Raw genomic sequence first — 27422 nt, 5'->3', positions numbered from 1 at the left:
TAAATATATTATATGTACTTATTCCTTAATTTAATAAATTTCTTTCTCCCTCATAGAGTTCCCTTCTGATTAGTTCTACCTTCTTCACCAATTGCATGTGACTTTCTATATTCTTTCAGATTTCTTCCTAATTTTTATAATCTTTTTCAAAAGTCAAGGCCCATCTCTGCTTCCTCCTCTCCTGGCCCATCATTAACTTAGGGCCGCTGAGTTGAGAAGTGAGCAGTTTTAATTAAGTGGCATGTGGGCATCAAAGGGATCCTGCAGTTTGTTCTGGAAGCTTTCCCCATTTCCGTGAATGGGTTTATATAAGCCTCCAGTAACAATAAGAGCTGTTTTTTTTTTTATTGAGTTATTGATAGGTTACAATCTTGTGAAATTTCAATTGTACATTAGTGTTTGTCAGTCATGTTGTAGGTGCACCACTTCACCCTTTGTGCCCACCCTCCACCCCACCTTTCCCCTGGTATCCACTAAACTGTTCTTGGTCCATAGTTTTAAATTCCTCATATGAGTGGAGTCATACACAGATTATCCTTCTCTTGCTGGCTTATTTCACTTAACATAATTCTCTCAAGGTCCATCCATGTTATTGCAAATGGAATGATTTTGTTCTGTTTTGCAGCTGAGTAGTATTCCATTGTATATATGTACCACATCTTCTTTATCCATTCGTCTGTTGATGGGCACTTAGGTTGCTTCCACGTCTTGGCTATTGTAAACAGTGCTGCAATAAACATTGGGGTGCACAGGACTTTTGGGATTGCTGACTTCAGGCTCTTTGGATAAATACCCAGTAGTGGGATGGCTGGATCGTATGGTAGTTCTATTTTTAGTTTTTTGAGGAATCTCCATACTGTTTTCCATAGTGGCTGCACCAGTTTGCATTCCCACCAGCAGTGTATGAGGGTTCCTTTTTCTCTGCAACCTCTCCAACATTTGTTGCTATTAGTTTTATATATTTTTGTCATTCTAACGGGTATAAGGAGATATCTTAGTGTAGTTTTGATTTGCATTTCCCTGATGATCAGCGATGATGAGCATCTTTTCATGTGCCTATTGGCCATCAGTTTATCTTCTTTGGAGAAATGTCTGTTCATGTCTCCAGCCCATTTTTTGATTGGGTTGTTTGATGTTTTGTGGTTGAGTTGCGAGAGTTCTTTATATATTAAGGATATTAAGCCTTTGTCAGATATATGACTTGCAAATATTTTTTCCCAGTTAGTGGGTTGTTTTTTCGTTTCAGTCCTGTTTTCATTTGCCTTGAAGAAGCTCTTTAGTCTGATGAAGTCCCATTTGTTTATTCTTTGTATTGTTTCCCTTCTCTGAGAAGGCATGATGTCCGAAAAGATCCTTTTAATACTGATGTCAAAGAGTGTACTGCCTACGTTTTCTTCCAGAAGCCTTATGGTTTCAGGTCTCACCTTTAGGTCTTTGATCCATTTTGAGTTTATTTTGGTGAATGGTGAAAAAGAATGGTTAATTTTCATTCTTTTACATGTGGCTTTCCAGTTTTCCCAGGACCATTTGTTGAAAAGACTTTCTTTTCTCCATTGTATGCCCTCAGCTCCTTTGTCGAAGATAAGCTGTCCATAGATGTGTGGTTTTATTTCTGGGCTTTCAATTTTGTTCCATTGATCTGTGCACCTGTTTTTGTACCAGTACCATGCTGTTTTGATTACTGTAGCTTTGTAGTATGTTTTGAAGTCAGGGATTGTGATGCCTCCCATTTTGTTCTTTTTTCTCAGGATTGCTTTAGAAATTCAGGGTCTTTTGTTGCCCCATATGAATTTTAGGATTCTTTGTTCTAATTCTGTAAAGAATGTCATTGGGATTCTGATTGGGGTGGTGTTGAATCTGTAGATTGCTTTAGGTAGAATGGACATTTTAACTATGTTTATTCTTCCAATCCATGTACATGGAATGTCTTTCCATCTCCTTATGTCGTCATCCAATTCTCTCAGAAAGGCCTTGTAATTTTCATTATATAGGTCCTTCGCTTCCTTAGTTAAATTTACCCCAAGGTATTTTATTCTTTTTGTTGTGATTGTGAATGGTATTGTGTTCTTGAGTTCTTTTTCTGTTAGTTCGTTGTTGGAGTATAGAAATGCTACTGATTTATGCAAATTGATTTTGTACCCTGCAACTTTGCTGTAGTTGTTGATTACTTCTAAGAGTTTTCCAATGGATTCTTTGGGGTTTTCTGTATATTAGATCATGTCGTCTGCAAACAGCGAGAGTTTCACTTCTTCCCTCCCTATTTGGATTCCTTTTATTCCTTTATCTTGCCTGATTGCTCTGGCCAGGGCCTCCAGTACTGTGTTAAATAGGAGTGGTGATAGAGGGCAGCCTTGTCTCGTTCCTGTTTTCAGGGGGATGGCGTTCAGTTTTTGCCCATTGAGTGTGATGTTGGCTATGGGTTTGTCGTATATGGCCTTTATTATGTTGAGGTGGTTTCCTTCTATGCCCATTTTGTTCAGAGTTTTTATCATAAATGGCTGTTGGATCTTGTCAAATGCCTTCTCTGCATCTATTGAGATGATCATGTGGTTTTTATTCCCCAGTTTGTTGATGTGGTGTATCACGTTGATTGATTTGCGCGTGTTGAACCATCCCTGTGTCCCTGGTATGAATCCCACCTGATCAGGATGTATGATCCTTTTGATGAGTTGCTGAATTCTGGTTGCCAAAATTTTGTTTAGAATTTTTGCATCTATGTTCATCAGTGATATTGGCCTGTAGTTCTCTTTTTTCGTGGTGTCCTTGTCAGTTTTTGGTATCAGCGTGATGTTGGCCTCAAAGAATGTGTTAGGAAGTGTTCCATCTTCCCTAATTTTTTGGAATAGCTTGAAAAGGATAGGTATTAAATCCTCTCTGAAAGTTTGGTAGAATTCCCCAGGAAAGCCATCTGGTCCTGGGGTTTTATTCTTTGGGATGTTTTTGATTGCTGTTTCAATCTCTTTCCTTGTGATTGGTCTGTTCAAATTGTCTGCCTCTTCTTGAGTGAGCTTTGGGAGATTGTAGGAGTCCAAGAATTTATCCATTTCCTCTAGGTTATCCAATATAATAATGTATTTTTGAAAGAAATTAAGTAATATACAACCATATAGAGTACAAAATACAAATGTCCCTTCCCCAGAGACCCTTACCATGGAGAGTTTGGCATGTGCCCTTCCAGACCTTTTTTATGCATTTGCATACAGATATGTGCAAGGCATATATGCATACACTTACCTATTTTTAACATAATATGCTATTCATCTGGCTGAGACTTTGCGTTCTCCATTCATGAGTACGTGCTAGCTTCTCCTTCCCTCCCCCTCTTCCAGATCTTCCCTTATCTTTCCAAGTCCAGCTCATTCTTCGAGAAAGCCCTTAGTGGCCCTGTCAATGCTGAGTTGGTTTTATTTGTAACTTCCTCTGAATTCCTGTAATCCTTTTTGCTTTCTGGACCACCCATTTATCTACTTTTATGTTGTCCTTAGTTTATTTATTTATTAATTCATTTTGTTTATCTTGCCCATCTCCCAGTTAAATTTTTCTGCTGCTGGACAGAAATTTGTTGTCCAGTAGAAGACACACAGAAACATGTTAGCACGTAACTGCAATGGAGTAAGATGAGGGTCTGGCAGATGGTAGACTCTTGATGCAAATTTGTTGAATGAATAAATGAACAAACAAATAAGACATAGAATTGTGTAGAATCAGGTGTAAAGGTGGCACAATGGTGGGTTAATTAACTGCTGGGATTGTCATGGAAGTCTTCAGAGAGGGAATGTTTTTTTTCCTGGTTTTATTGAGAAATTATTAACATACATTCACTGTATAAGTTTAAGGCATACAGCATGATACAATTTGATTTACATATATTATAAATGGTTACCACAGTAGGTTCAGCTAACATCTATCATCTCATATAGATACAATAAAAAGAAAGGAAGAAAGAAAAGAAAAAAAATTTTTTTCTCCTTGTGGTGAGAACTCTTAGGATTTGCTCTTTTAACAGCTTCCCTGTATAGCATCCAGCGGTGCTAGCTATAGTCATTGTGTTGTATATTACATCCCCAGCACTTATTTATCTCCTAACTGGAAGTTTGTGCCTTTTGACTACCTTCCTCTAATTCCCCCCTCACCTCCGACCACCACCTCTGATAACCACAAGTCTGATCTCTTTTTCCATGAGGTTGGTGTTTTTTGTTTTTGTTTTTTAAGATCCCACACATAAATGAGATCATACAGTCTTTGTCTTTCTTTGTCTGACTTCCTCCACTTAGCATAATGCCTTCAAGGTCCATCCATATCATCACAAATGGTTGGATTTCCTCACTTTTGTGGCTGAATAATATTCCATTGTATATATATACCACAACTTCTTATCCATTCATTCATTGATGGATTCTTAGGTTGTTTCCATGTCTTGGCTATTGTAAATGATGTTGCTGTGAACATGGGGATGCACATATCTTTTTGGGTTAATGTTTTCATTTCCTTTGGATATATTCCCAGAAGTGGAATTGCTAGATAGGAACTGTTTGACTTGGGTTTTGAAGGATGAGTAGAAGTTGGTCAGGAAGATGGGCCTGTCAGGTAGGGGGAGTGGTGGTATAAATCAACATGGTTTGTTCATGGATGTTACCATCCACTAGTTTCATGGGTGTATCTGTTGGCTTCTCCATCAGATAATGAAGTCCTCAAACTGAGGATTGGCATTTGCACTCCTGCCTACAACAGCAGGTAACATTTATTGATCACTTTTTATACACCAAATCCTTTCCCGAGTGTTTTACATGTAGTAGCAAGCTCGCAGTGGAGGTGCTCCTGTGTCCATTTTAGAGATGAGGAAACTAAGGCACAAGTAAGCTAGACAACATCCCCAAGTCCTCATGACTAGTAAGTGTGGAGCTGGAAGGTCTGTCTTTTTCAGAGTCCTCATGTCCCCATCTTTAAATGGGACTTGTCGTGACCACCAAAGAGAGTGGTATGAGGAATGAATTAAATGAGACGATGCCTCTAACTCATCTAAAGTCAGGGTCACATATCACCTACCATAACCCTGAGTAAAATGGCACCCCCCCCCCCCCCCCCGCCCCGCTTTATTTTCCTTCATAGCACTTATCACTCCTTGGCAAAGAGTTGCCTATTTGCCGTCTTCCCCTTTGTTCATTTTATGCTTGGCTGTGTCCTCAGTACCTGGTGGAGAGTATTAAATATTTATTGAAGGGGTGAATGAATATTAGTTCCCACTTCTCAACATAGCATCCTGGCTATGGATGTCCAGAAAATACTTGGTGAATTTGACTTACACTAAACATTCTACACACCAATGAGACCATGAATTTATTTGTCATGAGATGATCAACCTTGCTGTTTTCATTTTTTATTTGCTGTCATGTATAAGGAGCTATCATATGTCTCCTGCCCCTGATTTTCCTGCTGTCTCAATGTAAGTGGTTTCCAATTTGGGTATGAAATTATCCATCAGTCACAGAGAGAACCTGTGCTGTCAGCGTGGCTATTGGAATAAGCCAGAGCTTAATTGGAGAAGCTCTAGGTGAATGAGCAAGGACTGTCTGGAGAAGACGTGCCCCCTCTGCCCTGGGCCCCCATCTGTAGTATCTCTTCTCCCCCTGGACGGTGGTCTGAATCTTGCCCATCCCCCAGGATCCATGTGGATGACATCTTGTTTATTTACTCACTGAATGCATATCAGCTTCCTGTGTGTTCTGGGTGTTGACCTGGGCACTGGCGATGCAGACAACAGGCCTTGGACTGTCCCCTGGGCCTTCACAGTCTGCAGTGTGGTGGAGGAGATGCCCAGGTGGGCTGAGCTATGGAGATGGAATCCAGGCCCTCGCCAGAGCCCGTAACCTACAAGTATCTGTTGCTCAGAATCTCTGTATTTGGAGGATTGCTTGGAGAGATGCCTCTGCCCAGTCCTCGGATCCGTGTTTCCTGACGTTGAGGTGTCCAGCCCTGCTGATAGGCAGGTGATTTCAGGTGGTCCAAGAGTCAGGGGTTAATAACATGAACCCTGTTGGGAGGGAAAGTTGTTCTCTTCTCAATTTTCCTTCAGCAGTGCTGATATGGTCTCAGGTCAGTGCCAGCATGTCTATGATGCTCTCAGACTCCTTGACAAAGCGAGTGTGGGCCTCAGGCTTAGGGTGCTGGTCAGCCTTGGCATCTAGACGTCCAGACACCAGGGCTTGACCCCACACCAGCTGAAGGAGCATCTCTCCCGAGCCTGCTGCCTCAGGTGGTTCTGACACGGCTGGGTCAAGGAGCACCGACACTTCGAATTGAATAAACTTTTGCTTTCATTGGACTCAGTTGGCTTTCTGTATATAGCAAGTGAAATTGGTTTTCTATTTGCTAGATTGATTTCCCTTTTTAATATATTTTGTAAATAAGAGATGTTATTACAGAAAACACAGGTTTCTGTCTCATTCCTGCTACTTACCTTTCATGGGTTGGCTGGGCCCCTCCTGCATCTCGTCATCCTCCTCACACCCAGACCCAGTCTGTGGTGGAGGGACAGGAGGGCCCACATACTCTCAAAGTGGCCACCCAGACATGCACATCCCTGCTCCTGTTTCACTGGCAAAGCCAGTCCCATGGACACACTCACTGCAGGAGGGCGGGAGGTGCAGTCTTACCAGGCTCCTGGGAAGAGCAGAGTTCTTTGTGCGTGGCCCTGATGACTTCCAGACATGGTACCTTACTTGCCTTCCAGGGTGGTTATGGATTCAGTCAGATGACACATGCGAAGCGTCTAGTGCCTGGCACCCAGTTAGTGCTCCCTGCACAGTGGTGCTGGTGGTGGCTGTGGTGGCCATGGTCACGATGCTGATTAGAGAAGTAAAGCTTATCCAGGGGCCCACAGTTCACAGACCTTTGTCTTACCGATCTGTTCATTCAGTCTGTGTGTGTTGAGTCTCTCAGCTTCCAGAGTTCCAGGTTCTGTGCTTTGACCTGGGGATCAAAGACACGACTGATGTGGTCTGTGTCCTTAAATCGCTCACAATCTCCTTGGCAGCAAGGGTTGAGGGATTTCTTTGAGTTTTCATTTTCAGAGCTTGGCCTTCCTAGGAAAACTTAGCGAATCCAATAAAATAAATGCCCGAGCTGGAGGGGATCACTGTTCCCATATTAGTTAGCATGACTTCAGTGACAGAAAAAGAGAACCCAAGCCAAACTGGCCTTGGCAAAGCAGGGATATTTTCTTTTGAGTAATTTTTTAAATTGAGGTAACATTGGTTTATAGCATTATATAAATTTTCAGGTGGATGTCATTATGTTTCAACTTCTGTGTACAGTACATCGTGTTCACCACCAAAAGTCTAGTTTCTATCCAGGGAATTTGTTGCGTTAAATAACTCAGGAGTTCAGAGCTAGGTGAGCAGTGGTCCCAGGCTGCTCCTCCTCCCAGCTGTGGTTAAGAGAGAGAAGAAGACTGTCCAACATGGCCAGCAGGATCCCCAAGGTTCACCCTCATGGAACCAGCTCAGTTTGTTGACCAGTCTTGAAGCAGTCACCATGGCCTCGAGGGCAGGATATGCTGATTGACCTAAGTTGTTTACTGCTCACTCTGGCCTCAAGGCCTGGGGCTCATTCCACACAGATCTCCTGTGGGACGATTTCCCAGGAGGGGACTGGATGTTGGGCAGCGAGCAGCCACGGTCCACCCCTTTATCCTGCTTCCTCCTTTCCTTGGGGAAGAAACAGAAGCTCAGAGCAGAGAAATGACTTGCCTGCTGCCACTCAGCACGTTGGAAACAGCCAGGCTGTGGGTCTAGGACTGTGCCCCCTCACTGCTTTGACTCAACTCCAGAAACGTCTCAAAAAGTCATCCGTTTCAAAGGGGGTCTGGGGAACATTGTACTTTGGGAGCTGTGATTATAAAACAGATGTAAAATGCACTGTGCCTGGCATTTTTAATTAGCAAAACTTCATCATTTATTGCTTATTGATAGAAGACAGATTGGAAATTAGGCACATTTCTCTCTGGCAGGACTGCTTCTTGTGTGTGATCTCTGTGGGGAACGGTTCAGGGCTCTAATTGAGGGGTTTGGTGATTGGCTTCCTAAGTCATCAATGCCAGCAAGTGGGAGCTGCCTGGTGGTGATGAGGCCATTGTTTAGCTGGTTGTGGGAGGCACTGGGGTGTGTGTGGGGCAGGGCTGTTAACTTTTCCGTGTATTTCCGGAAGGCGCTGTTTCGGGGTTACTGCTAGTCTTCAGTGTTGAAAATCACAGAGCAAGTTGTCCAGGGGACAGGTTCCAAAATGTACCTTTTTAGTGTTTGAGGACAGAGAGCTCAGCTCCGAGACTTCCTTCTTACTCTCCGCTATCAGTGCCATAATCTTCTACTCTTACAGAATGGACTCCTCAGGCTAATCGACTGTCTGAACTGTTCTGTGGAATTTATTTACCCATCCATCCTCGCACCCATCTTGCATTTCCAAGAGTTGATAGCAGAGTGGATCTGGTTGTTGAGTGAATTTAGGAATGATTTGTACCTGTAGTCATCACGGTCATCATTGAAGAACATTCTTCCAGCCATCCCCTACCCCCAGGCTTCTGACGTGCCCTCCCTACGGTGAATAACACCCTGAAGCTACCTCATTCATTCCTTCAGGAAGTGCTTCCTGAGTCCTCCCCTGGGCCAGGCGCTGGGATGCAATATACCAGACTCTGTATTTTCATTCTTTCACTTAATCCATTACCAAGCCTTGTTGTTATTGTTCGTGCCGTCGAGGTGGTTTCAACTCCTCGTGACCCCGTGTACAGCAGAGTGGGCTCTTGCCCAGTCTTTTTGTGCCGCCTTCCGGCGCTACATCAGACAATGCTCTGTCGCTATTTACAGGGTTTTCATGGCCATTTTCTTCAGAAGTGGGTGGCCAGGTCCTTCTTGCTAGTCTGTCTTAGTGTGGAAGTTCCAGTGAAATCGATCCACCGTGGGTGACCCAGCAGGTATTTGAAATACTGGTGGCATAGCTTTCAGCATCCCAGCAAACAGTATGACAACCCACAGATGGGCGGTGTGGTTCCCTCACTGGGTCACAAACCGGGGGCTGCGGCAGTGAGAGCACCGAATCTTAACCACTGGACCACCAGGCTGGCTGCAATAAGCACAGCAGGGAAGAATTATTTGCCCACTTTGTAACTGAGAGACGTGAGGCTTGGAGAAGTCCAGTGCCTTTTGGGGTAGCAAAGTCAGTGCAAGCCCAGCCCTGGCTAACCCCACAGCCATGCTCTTTGGAGATGGTGTTATAGCCCAGTATAGACTCTGGACCCCACACTGCCTGGTTCCACTCCCAGATCTGCAACTCACATGTGTTGGGAGGCATGGCAGCAAGATGGACAATGTTCTCCAGGACTGATGGATGTGCAGTTTCCTGGATCCAAGCCTTGCCAGCCTCTCACCAGCTGTGGGTATGAGGAGTGAGAGGTACGCCAGACCTTCTGGAAGCATAAGATCTGTCTCCAAACCCAGCCCAACATACCTGGCCTTGCTGCATCCATGCAGGGGCCACCCCAGCTGGGCCAGGTGTACTCATCAGTGGCAGAGCTCTGCGGTGGGACGGGCTGCACAGTGGGTCTCTCTGGGCATTAACAAGTCCTCACTCCTCACCCAGACTCCCCAGGCTAGTACTTCCTGGTCCATGTATATTCCTGAATCCTAGAACCACGACCAAGGTCGTTCTTATCAGCCCCTGGGACCTCTACGACTCCCCCTGGGCCTTAGCATGCCCGTGCCATCTCTGGATCATCAGCTGTGGCTGCACTGAGCCCTGGCGTTTCAGGTGCTCCTCTACACGCTTTCCACAGCTGTCTCATTTCCTCCTCGCAACAACCCATGAGGGAGACGATGGAATTACATTTACACAAAAGGAAGTGGAGGCCCAGAGAAGTTGAGACTCTTGCCAAGCTCACTCTGCTAGGAAGAGGAAACCCGGGACTTGAATCCGGGTGGCTGGCTCTCCACTCCGTGCTTTCGTGGCTTCTGCTCTGCCCCTGACTCAGTCCCCAGCCCACCGGCCGCCAGATCGCTGTTCCCTGAAGCAGCTGTGGTGCTGCTGCTGACATTGGGGTCCTTGGCAAAATGTCATTCAAGAAAATTGGGCTGCTAAAAAAAACACAAAACCTTGAAAACACAGGGAACAGAAAATCCAGGGATCCATTTTCGGCCTGGGATAGATCCCTCCTAACACGTGGCAGATGCAAATGTGAGCTGAGTGTTAACAAGAAAAGAGTTGAAGGGTGAGAAGAAAATAAAAGACCTCTGTTCCAGCGGGGAGGCCAGAGCGAGTGGAAAGTAACACCTGGGTTTCTATTCCCACCATCGAGAAGCCAAGTCAGCGGTTCAGTCTCGGGGCCTTAGCCCCGATGGCGAGGGAGGTTGGGCAACGACAGTTCCCTTTGTTCCTCTGGGCACGACTGAACAGGTCTAGAAAACATGGGGGCCAGGAGAGAGCTGACAGCTTACTCTACTGTCCCATTCTCCCTGGTGGGGCCAGTGCGGCTCTGCTCTGAATAGCTGGCGAGCGGGCCTTGGGAGGTCCCCGGGAGAGATTGCAAGAGACGGTGCATTCCCAGTAGTGGAAGATGGGTTCTGATCACAAGTGAGCTGAAGGGAGACTGCTGAAGGTCGGGAGCCGTCGGCGTGCCCCTTCCTGTTGTCTTTTCGGTGCAGGCAGCTGAGAGGAAGGGTGTGGGACCAGAGGGTGAGACGTAATAACAGGGCGGGTGTGCTGGCGTTTACCAACGTGACCTTGCAGAGGTCATGGTGGGCGGGCGCTGGCCCCATTTCATAGACGAGGAAACCGAGGTGCAAGGTTTCATGGCTGATAAGTGGTGAGGCCCGGGTCTGCCTGACCTTAGGACGTCAGCAGCCAAAACTAACCAATAAAGAGCTTCTTGAGAAAAACACCCCTCCACCCACCCCAGGCGCTGGCAGCAGCCTGCAGGAGGTGGCTCTCTTGCTCGTTAAGTGGTAGAAATTAAATCTCTGGGAAGAGTCCTAGGGGGGAAGCATTCCAGACTCCCGCTCTGTTGGCACATTAGCAGTGCCTGCTCCTCTGCAGCTGTAATCACTGCACTTGTAGTGGCAAAAATACAGCCCAGACGTGTGGTTAGCAGCAAACGGCCCAGGCGTACACAGCCTCCGATCGCCCCAGTGTCTTCATTTCCCGTTACAAGAAGCCGCTTTTCGGAGATGCTGCCTTTTGGAGTCATCTGCCCATCTTTACGGATTCCTTCCTTCCTTCAGAGATGAGCCTGGGGTGTTTGGCACCAGGTGTAGTAGAAAGAACACAGCTTGGGATTCAGCCAAACCTGGCTTTGACTTCTTGCTGGGTCCGTGGACACATCACGTAGCCTCTCTGAGCCTCTTATAATAAGAAGAGGGGACAGGTAAATACTCCTACTAAAAGGTTGCTCCAAGGATTTCATGAATGAATGTAAATAAATGCCTGGATCCGTAAATGTGTTTCTTATTCCCCTCCATCATGACCTGGGGCCTCACTTTATTTTCAAGCCACTGAAACTCATTTCCTGAAGCCATGAAACTCAAACATTCATTCCTCCCCACCAAGAAGAATGAAGTGTTTCCCTGAAGTGACTGATAAGTTTTCTACAATCTGTTCAGCCATCAGTTAGAGCAGGAGTTGGCAAACTTGTTCCATAAATGCCCATTTTACGTGTTGTGGGTCATACTATCTCTGTCACAATTAGTCAACTTTACTGAGACAGTGTGAAAGCAGCTGTAGATGATACACAAATGTCATACAAGACTCACTGTGTTCCAGCGAAAACAAAACAGACTGGTTACAAAATCAGGCTGGATTTGGCCTTTGGGCCATAGCTTGCCAACCCCTGACTTAGAATATGGGGAGGTGCTGGGTTTAGGGACTGGAAGCGCAAAAATGAATGAGGCATAGTCTGCCCTGGGGGGTTTTCCCCAGTGACACGCCTACCCTCGCAGGCTCAGGTGGGGTGTTCCGTTTGCAAGGTGACAGCATTTGGGGTGACAGACGTGGCAGGTGCCTTCTGTTGTCCCTGCAGTCTGATGTCTCCAGCAGGTCAACCCGGAGGTACCCAGGTCTGCTCCTGTCTTCAATGAGATCCTCAGACCTGCTGCTTACACATCCTGGTGCCATTTAATGTGATTAAATGCACCCTGGCTGGTTTCTCAGTGACAGTTTTAGTTGTGTTTGCAGTGTGTCTAAGGAAATCCTGCATTCACTCTCCAATTATGCTACAGTACTAGCGAGAGCAGCTTTGGATTCTAGAGTTTGCACAACCCGGCCTTTCTTTGGTATCTTCTGGTTGCTCTGTGCCTCAGTTTCTCTGGCTGTTCAATGGGAGTTAAGGATGAAATGAGAGTGATTGAGGCATTTCATTCAGTATTTTTTAAACTATTTTTCTTTTTAAATAAATGGTGCTCATATGACCATTCTTTAAGAGGAGCTTTTCCTTGGAAACTCCATATGGGAAATGGATCAAAGTAGAGCCTGCTCTTGCTGGAGAAGGGCACTGGCGTGGGGGGGGGGGGGGGGGGGGGGGCTTCTGGCCACTAAGCTCTCGATGCAGTACCAGAAACCCTGGGGACCTTTCAGGAGCAGGTCAGAACCCCTGATGGGGTGCAAGGCAGCAGAAGCCTGCAGCCAGCAGACCCAGCCCCCGTGAGGTGGTTACTTCACTCCTCAGGCCTCAGTTTCCTCATCTGTAGCAGCAGCAAGTTTGCATTAGTTGAATGCTTTCAGCTATTGTTATAAGCCTAAGTCTTTTGCTAGAGATTGGCTGAAAATTCTTAAGAATAGCTTTATATTAGTAATTTAAGCCTAGAGAAACTGTAGACAGTTGTTGATTTGTACTTTTCTTACATGTAAGCCTTAAAAAGATCTGTTGATAAAAAGGTGATGGGCACAGTTGTGATGGTGCATGCGTGCGGCTGTGTGTGTGTGTGTGTGTGTGTGTGTGCATGCGTGCGCGCATGCACGCATGTGCAGCAGCCTCCTGGCTCTTCCCTCTGGCCTGCCTCCCAATCTCTGCTCTGCAGCCAGAGTGACTTGGTAAAATGTGAGCTTGCGCCGTCTCTCCCTTGCTTAACTCCTTTCCGTGGCTTCCCACCATTTGAACCAAGACCAGAGTCCTGCTGTTTTCCTTCGTGCTTCAGCCTCAGCTCCATCCACCCTCCCTCCAAGCCGCTTTCCCTCATCCCCCTCCCAGAGGCCATGGTTATCCTGGTTCTTCTCCATGGACCTTTTGCGCTGTAATTGGGTAATTAATTGTGTTGATCGGTTGTTTAAAGACTGTCTCCTCTGATGGGTTGTGTGCTCTGTGAGCCCCAGGGCTTCATCTCTTCTGTTCACTGCCGCCTCCCTGGTACCTAGAGTGTCTAGCCCATAGGAAGAACTTAGCATGAATTTGTGGACTAAACGTCTGAATAACTGGAGAGTGTGTGCATCTGTGCAATGGAGCGGTTGGCCCTTCACTCATGAATGAGGGCAGCTGAGCCCCAAACTGCCTGTCTGTTGTATCCAACACCCTTGAACTCTTTCATGAGTAATGAGTCACTGCCAGTTAGCAAGCACCTGTTCTCTGCCAGGCTCTGGGCAGGGGTGGCTCTCTCAGGATCCTCTTGAAGCCTCACAACAACCCCACCAGGGCTGCTTCTATTGCCCCATTTTACAGGAGGAAGGGGAGGCCCAGAGAGGTACAGTGGCCTTTTCCAGACCACACAGCTAAGTCAGAGCTCGATCCCAGCCCACCTGAGTCCCAATCCAGTCCTTTCTTAAAAATTAAAGTATTTAGAATGAGGAAAGAGATCACGACATGTTGTCATTTTTAAAGAGCTGATAATACTGCCAGTATCCCAGAATCCAGAAAAACACAATAGTTTTATTAATTAACCATCCGGCACACTAGTACAATACTTTTTCTCCTACATTTTTAAATTGTCTAATCTGATAGCCTCTTTATAAGACAGTGATAATCATATTTTCTATGCAGAGAATGGAAAGATAATTCAGTCGTTCTTCTACATGATTGATCAAAACTTTTTTCCAACATTCTATTGGAACATTTTAAAACAGTTATATGAAAGAATTTCACAGTGAACACCTGTATATCCACCACCTGGAGTGTACCCTTAACATTTTACTATACTTGCTTTATCATCTTCTCATTCATCCCTCCCTTTATATACCCATCGATTCATCCTTTTTTTTGATGACTTTCAAACTAAATTCCAGGTGTTAGTGCCTATTTCTTCCAAAATACTTCAGTGTGCATGTTATTGACCGCAGTTCAAAATTTTTTTTTTTTCTTTTGTGATTAGGTTTACATACAGTGAAATGCCCACATCTTAATTGTATGCTCTGTGAATTTTGGCAAGTGCATATACCCGTGCAGCCCAAATGCCTATCAAGATACAGACCTTTACCATCATGCCAGAATGTTCCTTCAAGCCCCTTGCCAGTCGCTCCCCTCACCACTCTCTCAGAGGCAGTCTCTGTCCTGTTTTTCCCCCCATCATAGATATAATACTTTTCTCTTTTAATTTAAGATTTCAAGGTTGTTACGTTTATTTCTGGAAGGGTGACAATTCATGTGCATGGTAAAGGTTTATAAGGTATAAAGTTTTACAGTAAAAATAAATCTTCCTTTTGCGTCTGACCCTTGTTTCTCAGTGCCCTTCCCTCAAGGGCGTCCACAGTTGGCAGTTTCTTGTGTCTTTCTAGAAATGGTTAATGCAGATCCAAGCATATAGGTACTTCTGTCTCCCAACTTCTTCATGAAAATGGTAGCTTACCTGACACGTGGTTTAGTGTCTTGCGTTTGTCGTTTGACATTGTATCTCAGAGGTCATTCCCTGTGGGCAGAGGTGATCTATGCTGTTCTTTTAGTAGTTGTACAGTCTGGCTCTGACTGTTCCAGTATTTTATGTAACCATTTCATTACTTGTTTCCAGGCGTTTATTGCCATAAATGGTGTTGCAGTGAATGTCCTTGTATACGTGGTAGTACATATGTTGTCCATGTATTTTCATTACTTGCAAAGAAACTAGATGTCTGTTCTTAATAAATTAGATAATTTTCTCAGGCCCCTTCCCTTTCATCTTCCAGCCATCCATTCACCTGTCTATCCATTTGTACATCCATACATCTGTCCATCGATGGGGACATTCATTGAGCAATCACTGTGTGCCTGAACACTGTCTTGGGCTCTGAGAATATTGTCCTCGAGACCTTCATAGTCTCTTGGGAAAAACAGATACATCAAAAACATATTCATAGAAGTGTGATCGTATCCATATGTGTAGGCTTCAGGGCTACCCAAGGGATAGAATGAAAACTCACTAAAGCTCCCATTTGCCAGTTCTTTACTCCCAAAAGAGAGTCTTTGACCTCCTGATCTGAAACCACACGTGGATATGATGCCTCTCCTTGTATATATGTGAAACAAAAGAACAAGCTAACAAACAGATAAACCCAGAACCCTGAAAGTGCTCCAGACCTGGCCAACTGCCTCCTGGAGGTGAGGAAAGCCCCGCTTTATGCTCAAAGCAGCAGGCCTGGGCCTGTCTGTCCTCTGGCTTGGCCACCAACCTGGAAGACAGAGCTGTGCCATGTCACATTTTGTTCCTTATTTAAAAATGAGATGAGAAAGCAGAGGTGTTGGTGGGATGGGAAGAAGTTGTCATTTTCGACAGTGCAAAGTGGAGGCTAATTGCTTAAGGGAAGGCCATTTGAAAAGAGGGTGAATGGGAAAGTGACTCTGGGACATTAGTTATGGGCGTCATTTCACGACTGCGACAGACATTTGTTTTGCTGTAATGTCTGCCTTTTTGCCATTTGAGCCGTGAATCTGAGAGCCCTGTAATTAGAAGACAGAGAACGTGATTCTCCTCCTTTGGTTCCCCTCATCTCCAAACTAACTTACCTTGTCATGCACGAAGACTTCCAACTTGCTACAAAAGAGTTTAAACAGTGATTGCTGTTTCAGTGTGGAAGTATAGTTTCCCTCCCTTCCTTCGTTCCTCTTTCTTTCATCCCTCCCTCCCTTCCTCCCTATTTGAATACCCATTTATTCAACCCATTTGTCATTCTTTTTTGTCAGAACCTCTGGTATCTGAACCCTTTTCCCAGATTTGAGGGATTTGCACTCAGAGTGGCTGGGTGAGCCGGTGTCCGAGTCCCACGCTGGCCTGTTGGCATTGCGAGGGGGCTGCTGTTGGCTGGCCTGTCCCTGCTCCCCAGCCCCTGAGCAACCCAGGAAATCCTGGGTCAGGAGAGTTTGTCGAAGCTTCTTTGCTTATGTAGCCCAGAGGCTGATCCTCTGTGGGTTTCGTCTGTCACTCCAGTCCTTGTGTGCACAGCACCTCAGGGGTTTGCTCCAGGAGGACCCAGCAACCTTAGCTGCTTTATTTCTCCGGTGATGGGCTCTGCCTTTCCATGCAGCCAGCACTGCCACCTGCTCCCCCAGACCACAGGCCGGATGGGGAGCCGCCTTCTCTATAGGGTCAGGGAGAAGCAGGAAGACAGCCATGCTGCTCATCACTTATTTACGCCTCGTGTTGAGGGTGAACCAAAGAGAGGGCGACATCCCAGAGATGTGTCCTCCAAGATTCCCTGGGGCTTCCAGAGGGCATGAGGGATGATGGTGGCCAGTATCATCAGAAAGTTGACAGAATATCTGCCCCTCACGTTTTTTTACTTCTAAATATGAAGTAAAACCAGCTTGCTTGATGGTTCCTGTAAACCTCAGATGCTATCCAGCACCAGTCTAGGTAGAGAACCTGAAAAGACAAAATTTTAAGCTGCTGATAAGTTTAGCCATCAATTATCATCGTGCATTTGCTGTAGAGCCTGGCCTGACCTTCAAGATACGTTCCGCAGAGGTCAGAAGTTCACAGATTCTTTGTTTCAGCCAGCCTCCCCGGAACTCGTGCAGACACATAAGTATCTCCTGGCTTGCTGATGCCAATAATGCCGCAGAATTAGAAGAAAAGCTCCAAAGCTGGAAGGATTTCAGAAATCACAGCTACTTACATTCATTGTCCAAAATGTTCCCGAAAAATCAGCATCCCTGAGGGGAAACCTATCTGTCAAGAAAATGCCTTCTTCTAAGAAACAATCGTTTTTGAAGAAATTCTTTGTTCTTATTATAAAGTGATGCCTGTCCTCAAAACCCCCACCTTGTCTTTTACTTGGGTCCTGGGCTCACCCTTCCCTTCCATTTTGTGGGGTGGACACAGTCAGAAGCTTCTCTCTGGCGAATGAGGTTCCCTGGGCATGAGCTCTGTTCACTTCCAGTCTGAAATAAGGCTGCGTTTAAAGGCCGTGGAAAGATGGGCAGAATGGTGCAGCTGGTCTCTGCATCGGCTGAGTCCCTCCTCCGATCTGCTTACCTGATCGTCACCTCGTGTCTGAAGAACCTTCCCCAGACTCAGGTGTCGAGGAGGAAGCTCAGAAGAGGGGCCCAGAGCCACCTTCCGGCCCCACCAGAGAAGGTGCTCGAGTCCCGGCTGCTCCCGTGGGTTCCAAGCGGAAGCACCAAGGGGAGAGAGGGGCTGGCAGGAGGTGTGCCCTTTTTGATGGGATAATAAATTTTATTTAAATTTCTAATTGGTAGTATGTTATTTCAAAATTCAAATGATATAAAAGCCTGTTCACTCTATGGCCTTGCTCCCAATGCCATGCACCAGCTGCCCGGGCCCCTGGCCCCAGTTCCCACAAAGTCCCCTTTTTATTGGTGTCTTGCATTTCACTGCCATGGCTTCTTGATGCAACAGCAAACAAATACAATTTGATATACTTAATTCTGCATTTTTGCGCACAAGGTAGTGTAGAGACCCACCACCTGCACCCAGCTTTTGCTTTCACTTGACGATCTGTCTTGGGGATCTTTTTAGAACAGCACATGGAAAGTGATCTCATTCTTCAAAAGCACGTTTAAACTTTTTTAAAGCAATTCCTTCAAAAAATACATTTTAAAAAAAATCTTATGGACAGATAGCAAATGAAAAATAAGCTGCTTTTCCTCCCCAGTCTCACTCCTAATCTATTATCGATAATAGCCACTGTTACTATTTTCTTACATAGTTTTCCAGCGTTATTTTTGTGCTTGCACCCTCACGAGTGTGTGTGTGACCCATTTTTTTTAACCCGCCTATCTCACACGGACATGCCATAATTTCTTGACTCATTCCTCTACAGTTGGACTTTTTGCTTGCTTACTTGCTTGTTTGTGTTTTCACTTGTCTAAGCAGTAGAAGTGATCTTTGATGTGAAGTTTGGTCGGTGTCTTTGTTTCCTCTGGGTGGATTCTGGGAGTGAGATTTCTGGGTCAAAGGATGAGGCTGTTTTGAGGGATCTTGGTGCACGCGGCCTCCTGGCTCCCCTAATAGATTACGCCGCCTCTCCTCCCAGCAGCCCCCAGGAATGCGTTGGTCATGGTAGCAGCAGAGCTGCACCGAGCCCAGGCAGTGAGTTCCTGGTCTTTTGAAAGTGCGGCTCTCTCAAGCCGCTAGGCAGCTTTCTCCTGGTTGGGTTGGAAGGAATCTCTCAATAGCGGCTTCTTTGCAAAGTCTGCTGCCTGGAGGCCAGTTGAATTGCTGGGCTCCACAGCCTGTAAAGGGCTCAGGTTGGGTCATTCTCCCTCTGGGCTGCCGTGTATGGGGAGACAGACACCCCTTGGGTTGGCAGGACAGATTTTATGGCCAGTGTCAAGGATAACAGAAGATACCGCTCTTCTCAGTAATTGTCACATTGTTATTCCAGGGCACAGTCAAGTGTTGAGAACCTTCGCCTGCCAGGCACGGTCCCGCATACTCTGCGGGTGTTAACTCGTTTTGTCCTCAGAACGACCCTGAGAGTGTTACTACTGTGCACCCATTTTGCAGAGGCGGACCATGCGACACAGAGAAGGCAATGATTTGCTCATGGCCACACAGTCAGGAAGAAGTGGAGCTGGGATCTGATCCTGAGCTGCATGGCCCAAGGACACGGGCTCTGTAACCACTGCGTTTATCTGCTTCCAAAGACCTTCTAATAGTGTCTTCCATCCCTCTGCAAAGGCAGAAGTTCTTCAAGTCTCACCCTCTCCTTTCACCTTTCAGCTGGCTTTTCTTGTTTGTTAAGGGTTTGTGGTAGAAAAGCCTTTGAAATTGGACAGACTTGGGTTTGTCTCCTACATGTATGACCTGGGACAAATTCTACAGCCTCCTTGAGCCTCAGTTTCCTCATCTATAAAGTGGGGGGCTAATGCCCACCCCCAGGGTTCTTCCCAAGGTTGGTTAAGATAGTGGATAGCATAGAAGCTCTGACAGGTGCCAAGTGTGAAATAATGTTCTCTCTCCCTCACTGCGCCCCACCCTCTGTGTTCCAGTTGGTTCCTCTTAGTTTTGATCCACACTCTTAGATTCTGGCCAGCTCGTATTGGATCAGATTACAAGAGGAAGCTCATTCTCTGGGCATGACAATGTCACTATTTATCGAGCATCTACTGGCGCTGGCCATTTTGCTCTTTGCTTTACATAATAATTGCCAGCATGCCAGGCAGTTTCATTTCTTTCACCCTGTCTTGTTCTCATCTGCCCTTCTGAGTCAGAAGAGGAAATCATGTTCTCTTGCCTTAAATCACTTGTACCTTATGAGGGAAAAGGATAGAGCCGTTTGGGGGCAGACATGGACCTTTTGTGTTTACATACTAGGTGTGTCTGTGCATGTGATGTTCATCATGGTGACGATGGGTATTTTTTCCACTGTACATTTGATACTTTGCGTCTCAGACCCTAATTAGGTCTTTATAGCTCCCAATTTACATGCTTTTATCCATGCCCATGATTATCTGATAGGATTAACGGTCCTTCCCTGAAGATAATTGAGATCTCTCGTGGTGGCATATTTTTATCACCGTAACACCATCTCTAGCCATCCTTCCACAAAATCTCTTATTGTTTTCCAGTAACTGCTTTTTCACCTCATTCTGAACAGGAAGTGCTCAGAGATCACCGAGAGGCAGAATCCTTCCCTGATTATGCAAACCATGGTAACCACGATGCATCTTCTCTCTCTCCCTCCTCCCTCTCCTCATGACAGGTGCCTGGAGATTTGAGTCAAACATCTGAAGACCAGAGTTTGTCGGATTTTGAAATGTAAGTCCACAGCGTCTGCTCCTGAGGGGCCCTTTAGAAATAGGACTCTGGTATTTGGCTTGTGTCCCAGAAGACCACAGGAAGGGACAGAAATCATTGTTTAAATCTGCGCAGGCTGATTTGGTTATTGTAGAGGTGGGGAGTTCACCCGCAGCCTGAGTCTGGCCTTCAGGTGTGTTTTATCTTCCGCCTTGGGTATTGAAAAACAATTTATTTTTTGGCTGACATTTGTGAGTTGGAAGATATCACATAAAAATGTAAATTTCTCTATTTTCTTTAAAACAAGACTCAAATCCCTGCAAGAGCACAGTCAGCTGGAGCTCAGCAGCAGCTGCCTCCTTCTTGCAGGGCAAATGCTCTCCAGCTTACCACAGTCCCCACTTCTCCCTATCGCCTGACTCTGGCCCACCTCGCTCGTTTCATTGTCTCTGTGTCTCCTGTTAGAATTTGGGTTTACAACTCCTGGGTTATTGGAAACAATAGTTCCGTACATTGGTCTGGTTTTTGATTGGATTTAACTCTATCTGGTGCCTCTGATGATAACCCTGGAGGAATTTAGTTGGTCTGCAGACTGGTTATTTTTGCCCAAGTTGCCTTGGTTTAGGACAGATAATCCTCTTGGGCTGGTAGAGAGCGTGGACAGAGTCCTGTGTTAAGGCCAGGCCGAACCTCCCTCCTCTCTCATTTGGTTGTGAGGGAGGAATGTCAGCCTCCCCAAGAGAAGGTGTCATCCAGGGAAAGCCTGCTTCTAGAAAGAGAGGGCAGGATGTCAGAGAGAGAATTTTGTCAGAACCAGGCTGACCTATGTTGACGTCTCTGCTGCAGGACTCGCAGTGGTGTGACCTTGGGCAAGCCACTTAACCTCACTGGGCCTGAGTTTCCTCATTCTTCAGGTGAAGTCACAATACCAGCCTTGCAAGGCTGTGGTGGCAACTAGAGTGGGACTATGAAATCTTTGGAGGGGGTCAAGAGGGCACTTGGTGCCTGGTGGCTGTGGGGGAGGCGGGTGTAGGGTTGGTAGGGTGAGGAGGTCCAGGTGGGCAAGAGGTGAAGGGATAAAAGTCAACAGTGAGTTTGCCTCCGTGGGCCTGTGAGTGGGGAGTCCAGCACGAAGAGGAAGGTGGAGTGGCCACCTGATGGAGGCCAAGCGTAGGGACCAGCTGGGAAGAGAGGTGGAAGCAGTGGAGAGGATGCCAGAGACGAGTCAGTGTGAGGGGAGGGGACTCGTTATTAAAGCAAGAATTTATCCAGCACTTGCTGGGGGAGGTGCCATGTCAGGTCCTTGATGCGGGGATGAATAAGCCACAGTCCCTGCCCTCGGACAGCCTCTGCCTGGTCCAACCACATCAACTCTCCTCCAGAGATTCGCAGCCTCCTCCCACCAGTTTGCTCATCTCCGCTAAAGCCGGAAGGAAGCGCCCTTTCCTTGCTCGAGATGGAGACCAAAACCCTTCATGTAGCTCACAAAGAAGGCGCTTGCTGACCTCTGGCTTCATCCCAGCCCCGCTGTGTCCCCTCCCTGCACACCAGCCACCCTGGCCCATTCGGCTCCTCTAACTCACTTGGTCCTCGCTCCTCAGGATCATTATTGTATCGCTTTAACCTACCCTCATACAGCATTTCTCTGTGCCAGGCTTTGTTCTACCTCACTCAGTCCCTACAACAACCCTCTGACATGCTCATCAACTACAGATGACAGGTTCGAGCCAGGATTCAAACCCTGGCAGTCTTGATCTAGACTCTGAGCCCTTCACAAGCGCTAATCCCTCTGCCTGAAGCCCTTTCTCAGCCTCGACCTCCCCTCCCCAACTTGACTAGCTCTCAGCATTCCTCAAAGCCCAGCTCAAACATTGCTTCCTCAGAGAAGCAGTCCCCCGCCCCCCCTCAGCCCACGGTCACTCTCCTTAGAGCCAGTATTCTTTGGTGGCGCTGAAAACAGTGGTAATTAAATAATTCCTATGTGATAATTACAAACATACATGTACCCCACGACAGAGCTCCAAAATATACATTGTAAAAACTGGATAGAATAGAAAAATAGTTATATAACAATAGTTGGAGACTTCAATGCCCCACTTTCAGTGACGGAAAGAACAACTAGAGAGAAGATCAATAAGGAAAAGAAGACTTGAACAATGCTATAAACCAGTTATAAACACTAACACCATGGATCTAAGAGACATACAGAACACTCCACCAAACAGTAGCAGAAGACACACACATTCTTCTCAAGCGCACATGGAACATTCTCCAGGAGGGGCCATTTATTAAGCCACAAAACAAGCCTCAGTAAATTTGAAAAGATGGAACTCATACAAAGTATCTTCTTCGGCCACAGTGGAATGATTTTACGGGGATTTGTCTCTTTCCATGTTAAACTGCACACTCCATGAGGGCAGGGACCACATCTGCTTTCTTCATTGCTCTGTCTCCAGAACCTAGAGTGGTGTCTGGCACATAGTAGGTTCTCGATAAATACTTGCTTAATGCTTGAGTGAAGAAACAGAAGAATGAACAAATGCGCTAATAGCTGGGAGGGAGATGGTCGTGTAAACACTCAATTCCAATACAGTGTGGTAAATGCTCTGAATGGGAGCAACGCCTGCCCCAGTCTGGGTGAACTCACTGTAGCTGTGGGAGGCTGCTCAGCCCTCACCATCTGGAAAGGTTACGAAAACCGGAGTGTCGGTTACACTTCTGCATCTGCCTCCCCCCCCCCCCCAACCCCCCGCAAGAGAAATAAAAGGGAAGCACCCTAGGCAGCGCTAGTACAGTTTTGGAACCTTTAAAGGAGGAATGTCATTAGATAGACAAACCAATTTGGTGGCTCAGAATTGCAATTTGTACTTGGAGCCCTGAGGAAGTGATCAATAGGGCTTATTTTGCCCCATGGAGGAGGTCAGCATCTCAGCTCGGAGCTTAGAAGGAACATTGCTTCAGGAGAGAATCGTTTCTCTGTGAAAATAAAATGTGCTTTACTCTAGAGGTTGCGAGACTATTGAGTCATGGAATCTTCTGTCCTCAGTGTCTCAAACTGTGTTCCAAGCATAGGAAGCTGGCAGATTTTTATGAGCTGCTCTTAGAGAGAAGGAGCGCTCTGGAAAAAGCCTTTAGCCCCGGAACACCTCTAAGTAGAAGCAGGGGCCGGAATCCCCAGCCCTTCCAGAACTGTGCGGTGTTGTTTTGATGGCTGTTACGTCTAATGTTGAAGTTTCAGCGACAGTCACCTTGTCAGCTCCGCATGATTGGAAGTGTGGTGGTGGGTGTGTATCCCGGGCGACTCATAAGTTTAAAGTCATCACATCAGGCGAAACTGTCACAGAACCCAAATAACCCTTGAAAAACCCCTGAGTAGCTGATATGAGGATTAACTGAGATAATGCAACATGAAGCATGTTGTAGGTAAATCACTCAGTAAGTGATTTTGGATTCGAATGTAAATCTTTATTAGAGCCGTACACCCAGTGTTTTTGGAAAAGTTGAAAGCCGTATTTGTGCTGGCTGCCTGGCGTCCCAGCTTGTCGTTTCCTGTCTTCCCCTCCCCGACCCCAGTAGCCATGGGTATTGGTCTGTGAGCTCTTTGGTGGAGTCCAGTCTTAAAGTGGGCTCAGGGTCTAAGGTGGGGGCACTGAGGAGGCGGGGTACTCCTCTGAGTGCTCCAGAGACCCTGTGCGTGTCACTGAACTTGACCCTCCCCAGCTTCATCAGGGGCTCCCACTTACTGTCCCCTTGTTCAGATGAGCAAACAGAGGTCCAGATGGAGCATGGCCCCAGTCCCTCAGTTAGCAAGCACCAAGGGCAGTTCTTTCTCGTTCCAGAACACAAACTTAATGTAAGTAAAACATGTATATTTATGTGTATTTTTTTTTGCTGAGGAAGATTTGCCCTCAGCTCGCATCCATGCCAATCTTCCTCTCTTTTTTAGTATGTGGGTTGCCAGCACAGCATGGCTGCTAACAGAGCGGTGTAGGTCCAAGCCCACGAACCGGACCCAGGGTGCCAAAGTGGAGCATGCTGAACTTAACCACTAGGCCACCAGGGCTGGCCCTATGTATATATATCTTTTAAACTAAGTCCCTTAAAAACTTGAGGAACTCAGTGATGAGAGTAATCTGGTCCTTTGGCTGACCATTAAGTACAATGAATGTTGTCATAAATTGTTTGTGCGTAGTGCCTCTTAGAGGAGAAAATAGCTTCCTCACTTTTTTGGTAAGTTGAAATGACCAGTTTTGATTTTTCTCTTGGTCAGATCAAACCGGGCACTGATCAACGTCTGGATCCCATCAGTGTTTCTCCGGGGCAAAGCAACGAACGCATTCCATGTGTATCAGGTAAGCGCCTGGTTCTCAGTTAGGAGAACATCACTGGGGTGGAACTGACACCCATTTGTCACAGTATGGCACTTCTGCCTCTTATTGATGGAGCGTTGTACTTCGGCAGCCACAGCCTCCCAAGGCCAGCCTTCCAGCTGCCCAGCCTCCCTGAGGGGAGAGGTGAGGGAGCAGGGTGAGTTTCTCGTGCCAGTCAGGCCTCTTAGTGTGATGCCTGCAGAATCTCAGCTCCGACTGCTTGAGCCGAAATGGGATTTGTTGGCTCGTGTTGCAACTGAGAAGTCCAGGCTTGGGTCTGGTCTCAGGCGTGACTGGACCTGTGGTGAGGAGTCTGCTGCCACCTCCCCCTTTCTCTGCTTAGGTGTCCTTTTCAGGCTGGCGCTCTCTGTGGGTTGATGCGGTGGCTCTCAGCAGCACCAGGCTCTCAGGCTGTCTGGATGGCTTCAGCCAAGTCCCGGGCATCTCTGACTGGTCTGCCTCGGATCACGCGCCCATCCCTAACCCTTAGCGTTGGGTGATGGACTTCTGTGATTGGCCAGGTTCAGATCATGTGACCGCTGCTGGCACAGGGGTTGGAGTTGACCTCATCCAACCATGTGTCAGAGAGAAGAAGAGGTGGCTCCCCAAATAAAAACCAGGCAACTCTTTTCCCGAAAGAGAGCAGCACATAGTTGACCAACAAAAACTGCAGACGTCTCCTCTACTCCTCTGCTCCAGAGCTGGCCACCCCCTGGTTGGGGACTGAGTGTTGGGGACCGTGGGACCTTGGCCTTGAAGGTGATTTTTCCCCAACAGCTGCGACCCCAGTTTCCCATCTTTTCTCTGATTTCCTGATGCCTCTTCCAGCCCTGCCTACTCATCCTCCTTTCGTCTTTCTTCTTTCTCTTCCTGTTTCTTGCCCTGGACCCTTTGGTGTTCGCTGGTGCTGGGCCTGCTTTGTTTTCCACTCTGACTCTTGGCTGCTTCCTGATTTTGCTGTCTTCTTGCATCACGACAGCTTCGTTAGGTTTTGTTCTTATTCCCCTTGAGCTCTGTGACAGCCTTGAGTTTTGTCACCATTTTTCTTAGTGGGGAATTTCCGCCAGCAACTGGGTGTTGAAAAAACAACCCTGAACTTATAAACAGAAGCCTGGTTTGAATTTTGTGACCTTAGGTAAATCTCAGTTTCCCCATCAATAAAATGGAAATAATAATAATAATACTTACCTTGCAAAGCTGCTGTCAGGATTAGAAACATGTGGTGCCCAGTAGACACTTAGTATTCATTTCTCATCTTCCAAAATGATCACTGTGTTTGGTCTTTGATGGCAGGACTGGTGGCAGGCGTGTGTCACAGAGGAATGGGTTTGTACGATACACGCATCTTACCTAAAATCTTAGGGACCGATGAGCTAGAGTTTGGCTGGGAAGCTGCCTCCAGAAAGTCACTGCCGTTTACTTGCTCATCTGGGCGACAACAGTGGCACTTTCATAAGTGAGAGAGAATCCGAGCGTTATGATGCTCTCAGCTCTGGCTTGAAAAGAGAATTAGATATGACAGATTTCCGAATATCCTCTTCTCTTTCTTTCTCTTTTTATCCCAAACCAAAAAAAAAAAAAAAAAACACCCTATTTATCTGAGTGTCCTTCAAGTTCTGCCTTGCGGTCATCAGAAAGCTGGGAGCTGTTGCCTGGAGGATGAAGAAAGTGAAGCAGACAGCTTTATTTTAGAGCGAAATTGAAGTGTGATCTCACGTGAGAGCTTCCCCTGACCTTTCATTTTTGACTGTTTCCCCCCTCACCCCAGGAAGCAACTTGGCAGACTTTAGCTTCTGAAAGTCAGTTATGAAATGAGATGGACACAGCAAATATGCCATTGCCTGGGAGGTTGTTTCCACAGTGGGCACAACGGCATTCACGCTACTCACGCTACTCTCGCTCCATCCTTCATTGTTTTCAGAGCTTTTCTAGGCACAGTCCAGCCAGTGCATGGAGGATGTGACCCGAATTCATAGAGCCTGTCATAATAAATGACATTGGATAGAAGGTGACTCAGTTAATATATTGGTACCATTGGACATTATTTTTCTTAGTTAAAGAAAATGCATTCTATCTAATTCCACAAAATAGATGATTTCTAAAGAAACTCATGGAAAAGAATGGTGAAATAGAAAAAATAAAGCATCAGAGTCAGAGAAAATGTAAACTGAGAGAGTTTCATTAAGGAAACAGTGGAAATTATGTTCATCTGTCATGAGCTCCTACGTGGTTTGCTCTTAGTGCTTTGTGAGTTTCCTTTGGGCTTCCTGGCAGCCAATGTGAGAATGGAAGTTGGTGATTTTGGATAATTCCATTGCTAATGAGAAGAAAATATGTCCGTTTCTCAAAGGGAGCTCCAAAGAAATTTCCACCAAAGGCTTTGGATTAAGCAATAATGAAGGATATAGTAGATAACCCCCTATTACATCCCAAGACAAATCGCAGTCAGGTTTCATAAGATCTCCCTCAAAGGAAGCCAAGGGCATAAGCTCAAAGTGAACGTGAGTTCTTTTGGAGAGCCAGGACGAAAGGATCAGCACGTGCAATTCTCTCAATAGCCTTCGTGGCCAAAAAAACGCACTGGCCACGTGTGGCCACTCAATTTTAAATTAATTAAAATGGGATAAAATTAAAAATTCAGTTCCTCTGGCACACTAGCCACATTTCAAGTGCTTAATAGCCCCGTGTTGCTAGTGGCTCCCATATTGGACAATGCACATAGAGAACATCTCCACCGTCACAGAAAGTTCTAGTGGGTAGTAATGATCTAGCACAGTCTCTCCCAGTGGCGGAAGAATGATGTGTGCACTCAGGAAGGTTTTGGAGAGACAGGCTAGACATTAAATAACGAATTCTGCAGGAAGAAGGCACTGCCTTCTCAGCTCTGTCATCGCCTGTGATTTCCTGGAGGAGA

The 27422-nt window shown here is 46.3% G+C and overlaps 1 protein-coding gene across 9 annotated transcripts in view; it reads left to right on the top strand.

Annotated features, from left to right (window-relative positions):
* SNX29 (sorting nexin 29) overlaps positions 1 to 27422 on the top strand; it is a 589016-nt gene that overhangs the window by 328493 nt on the left and 233101 nt on the right. For all 9 annotated transcript variants that reach the window (XM_070230995.1, XM_070230994.1, XM_070231001.1 and 6 more), the window contains 2 exons: positions 20104 to 20159; positions 24409 to 24490. In XM_070230995.1, the coding sequence (XP_070087096.1) occupies positions 20104 to 20159; positions 24409 to 24490 (138 nt within the window). The remainder of the gene's footprint in view (positions 1 to 20103; positions 20160 to 24408; positions 24491 to 27422) is intronic.

The sequence above is a fragment of the Equus caballus genome, chromosome 13, assembly GCF_041296265.1.
Source record: "Equus caballus isolate H_3958 breed thoroughbred chromosome 13, TB-T2T, whole genome shotgun sequence".
NCBI lineage: Eukaryota > Metazoa > Chordata > Mammalia > Perissodactyla > Equidae > Equus > Equus caballus.
Note: the sequence above shows the minus strand (reverse complement) of the source record. Positions and strands in the feature narration are given on the sequence as shown.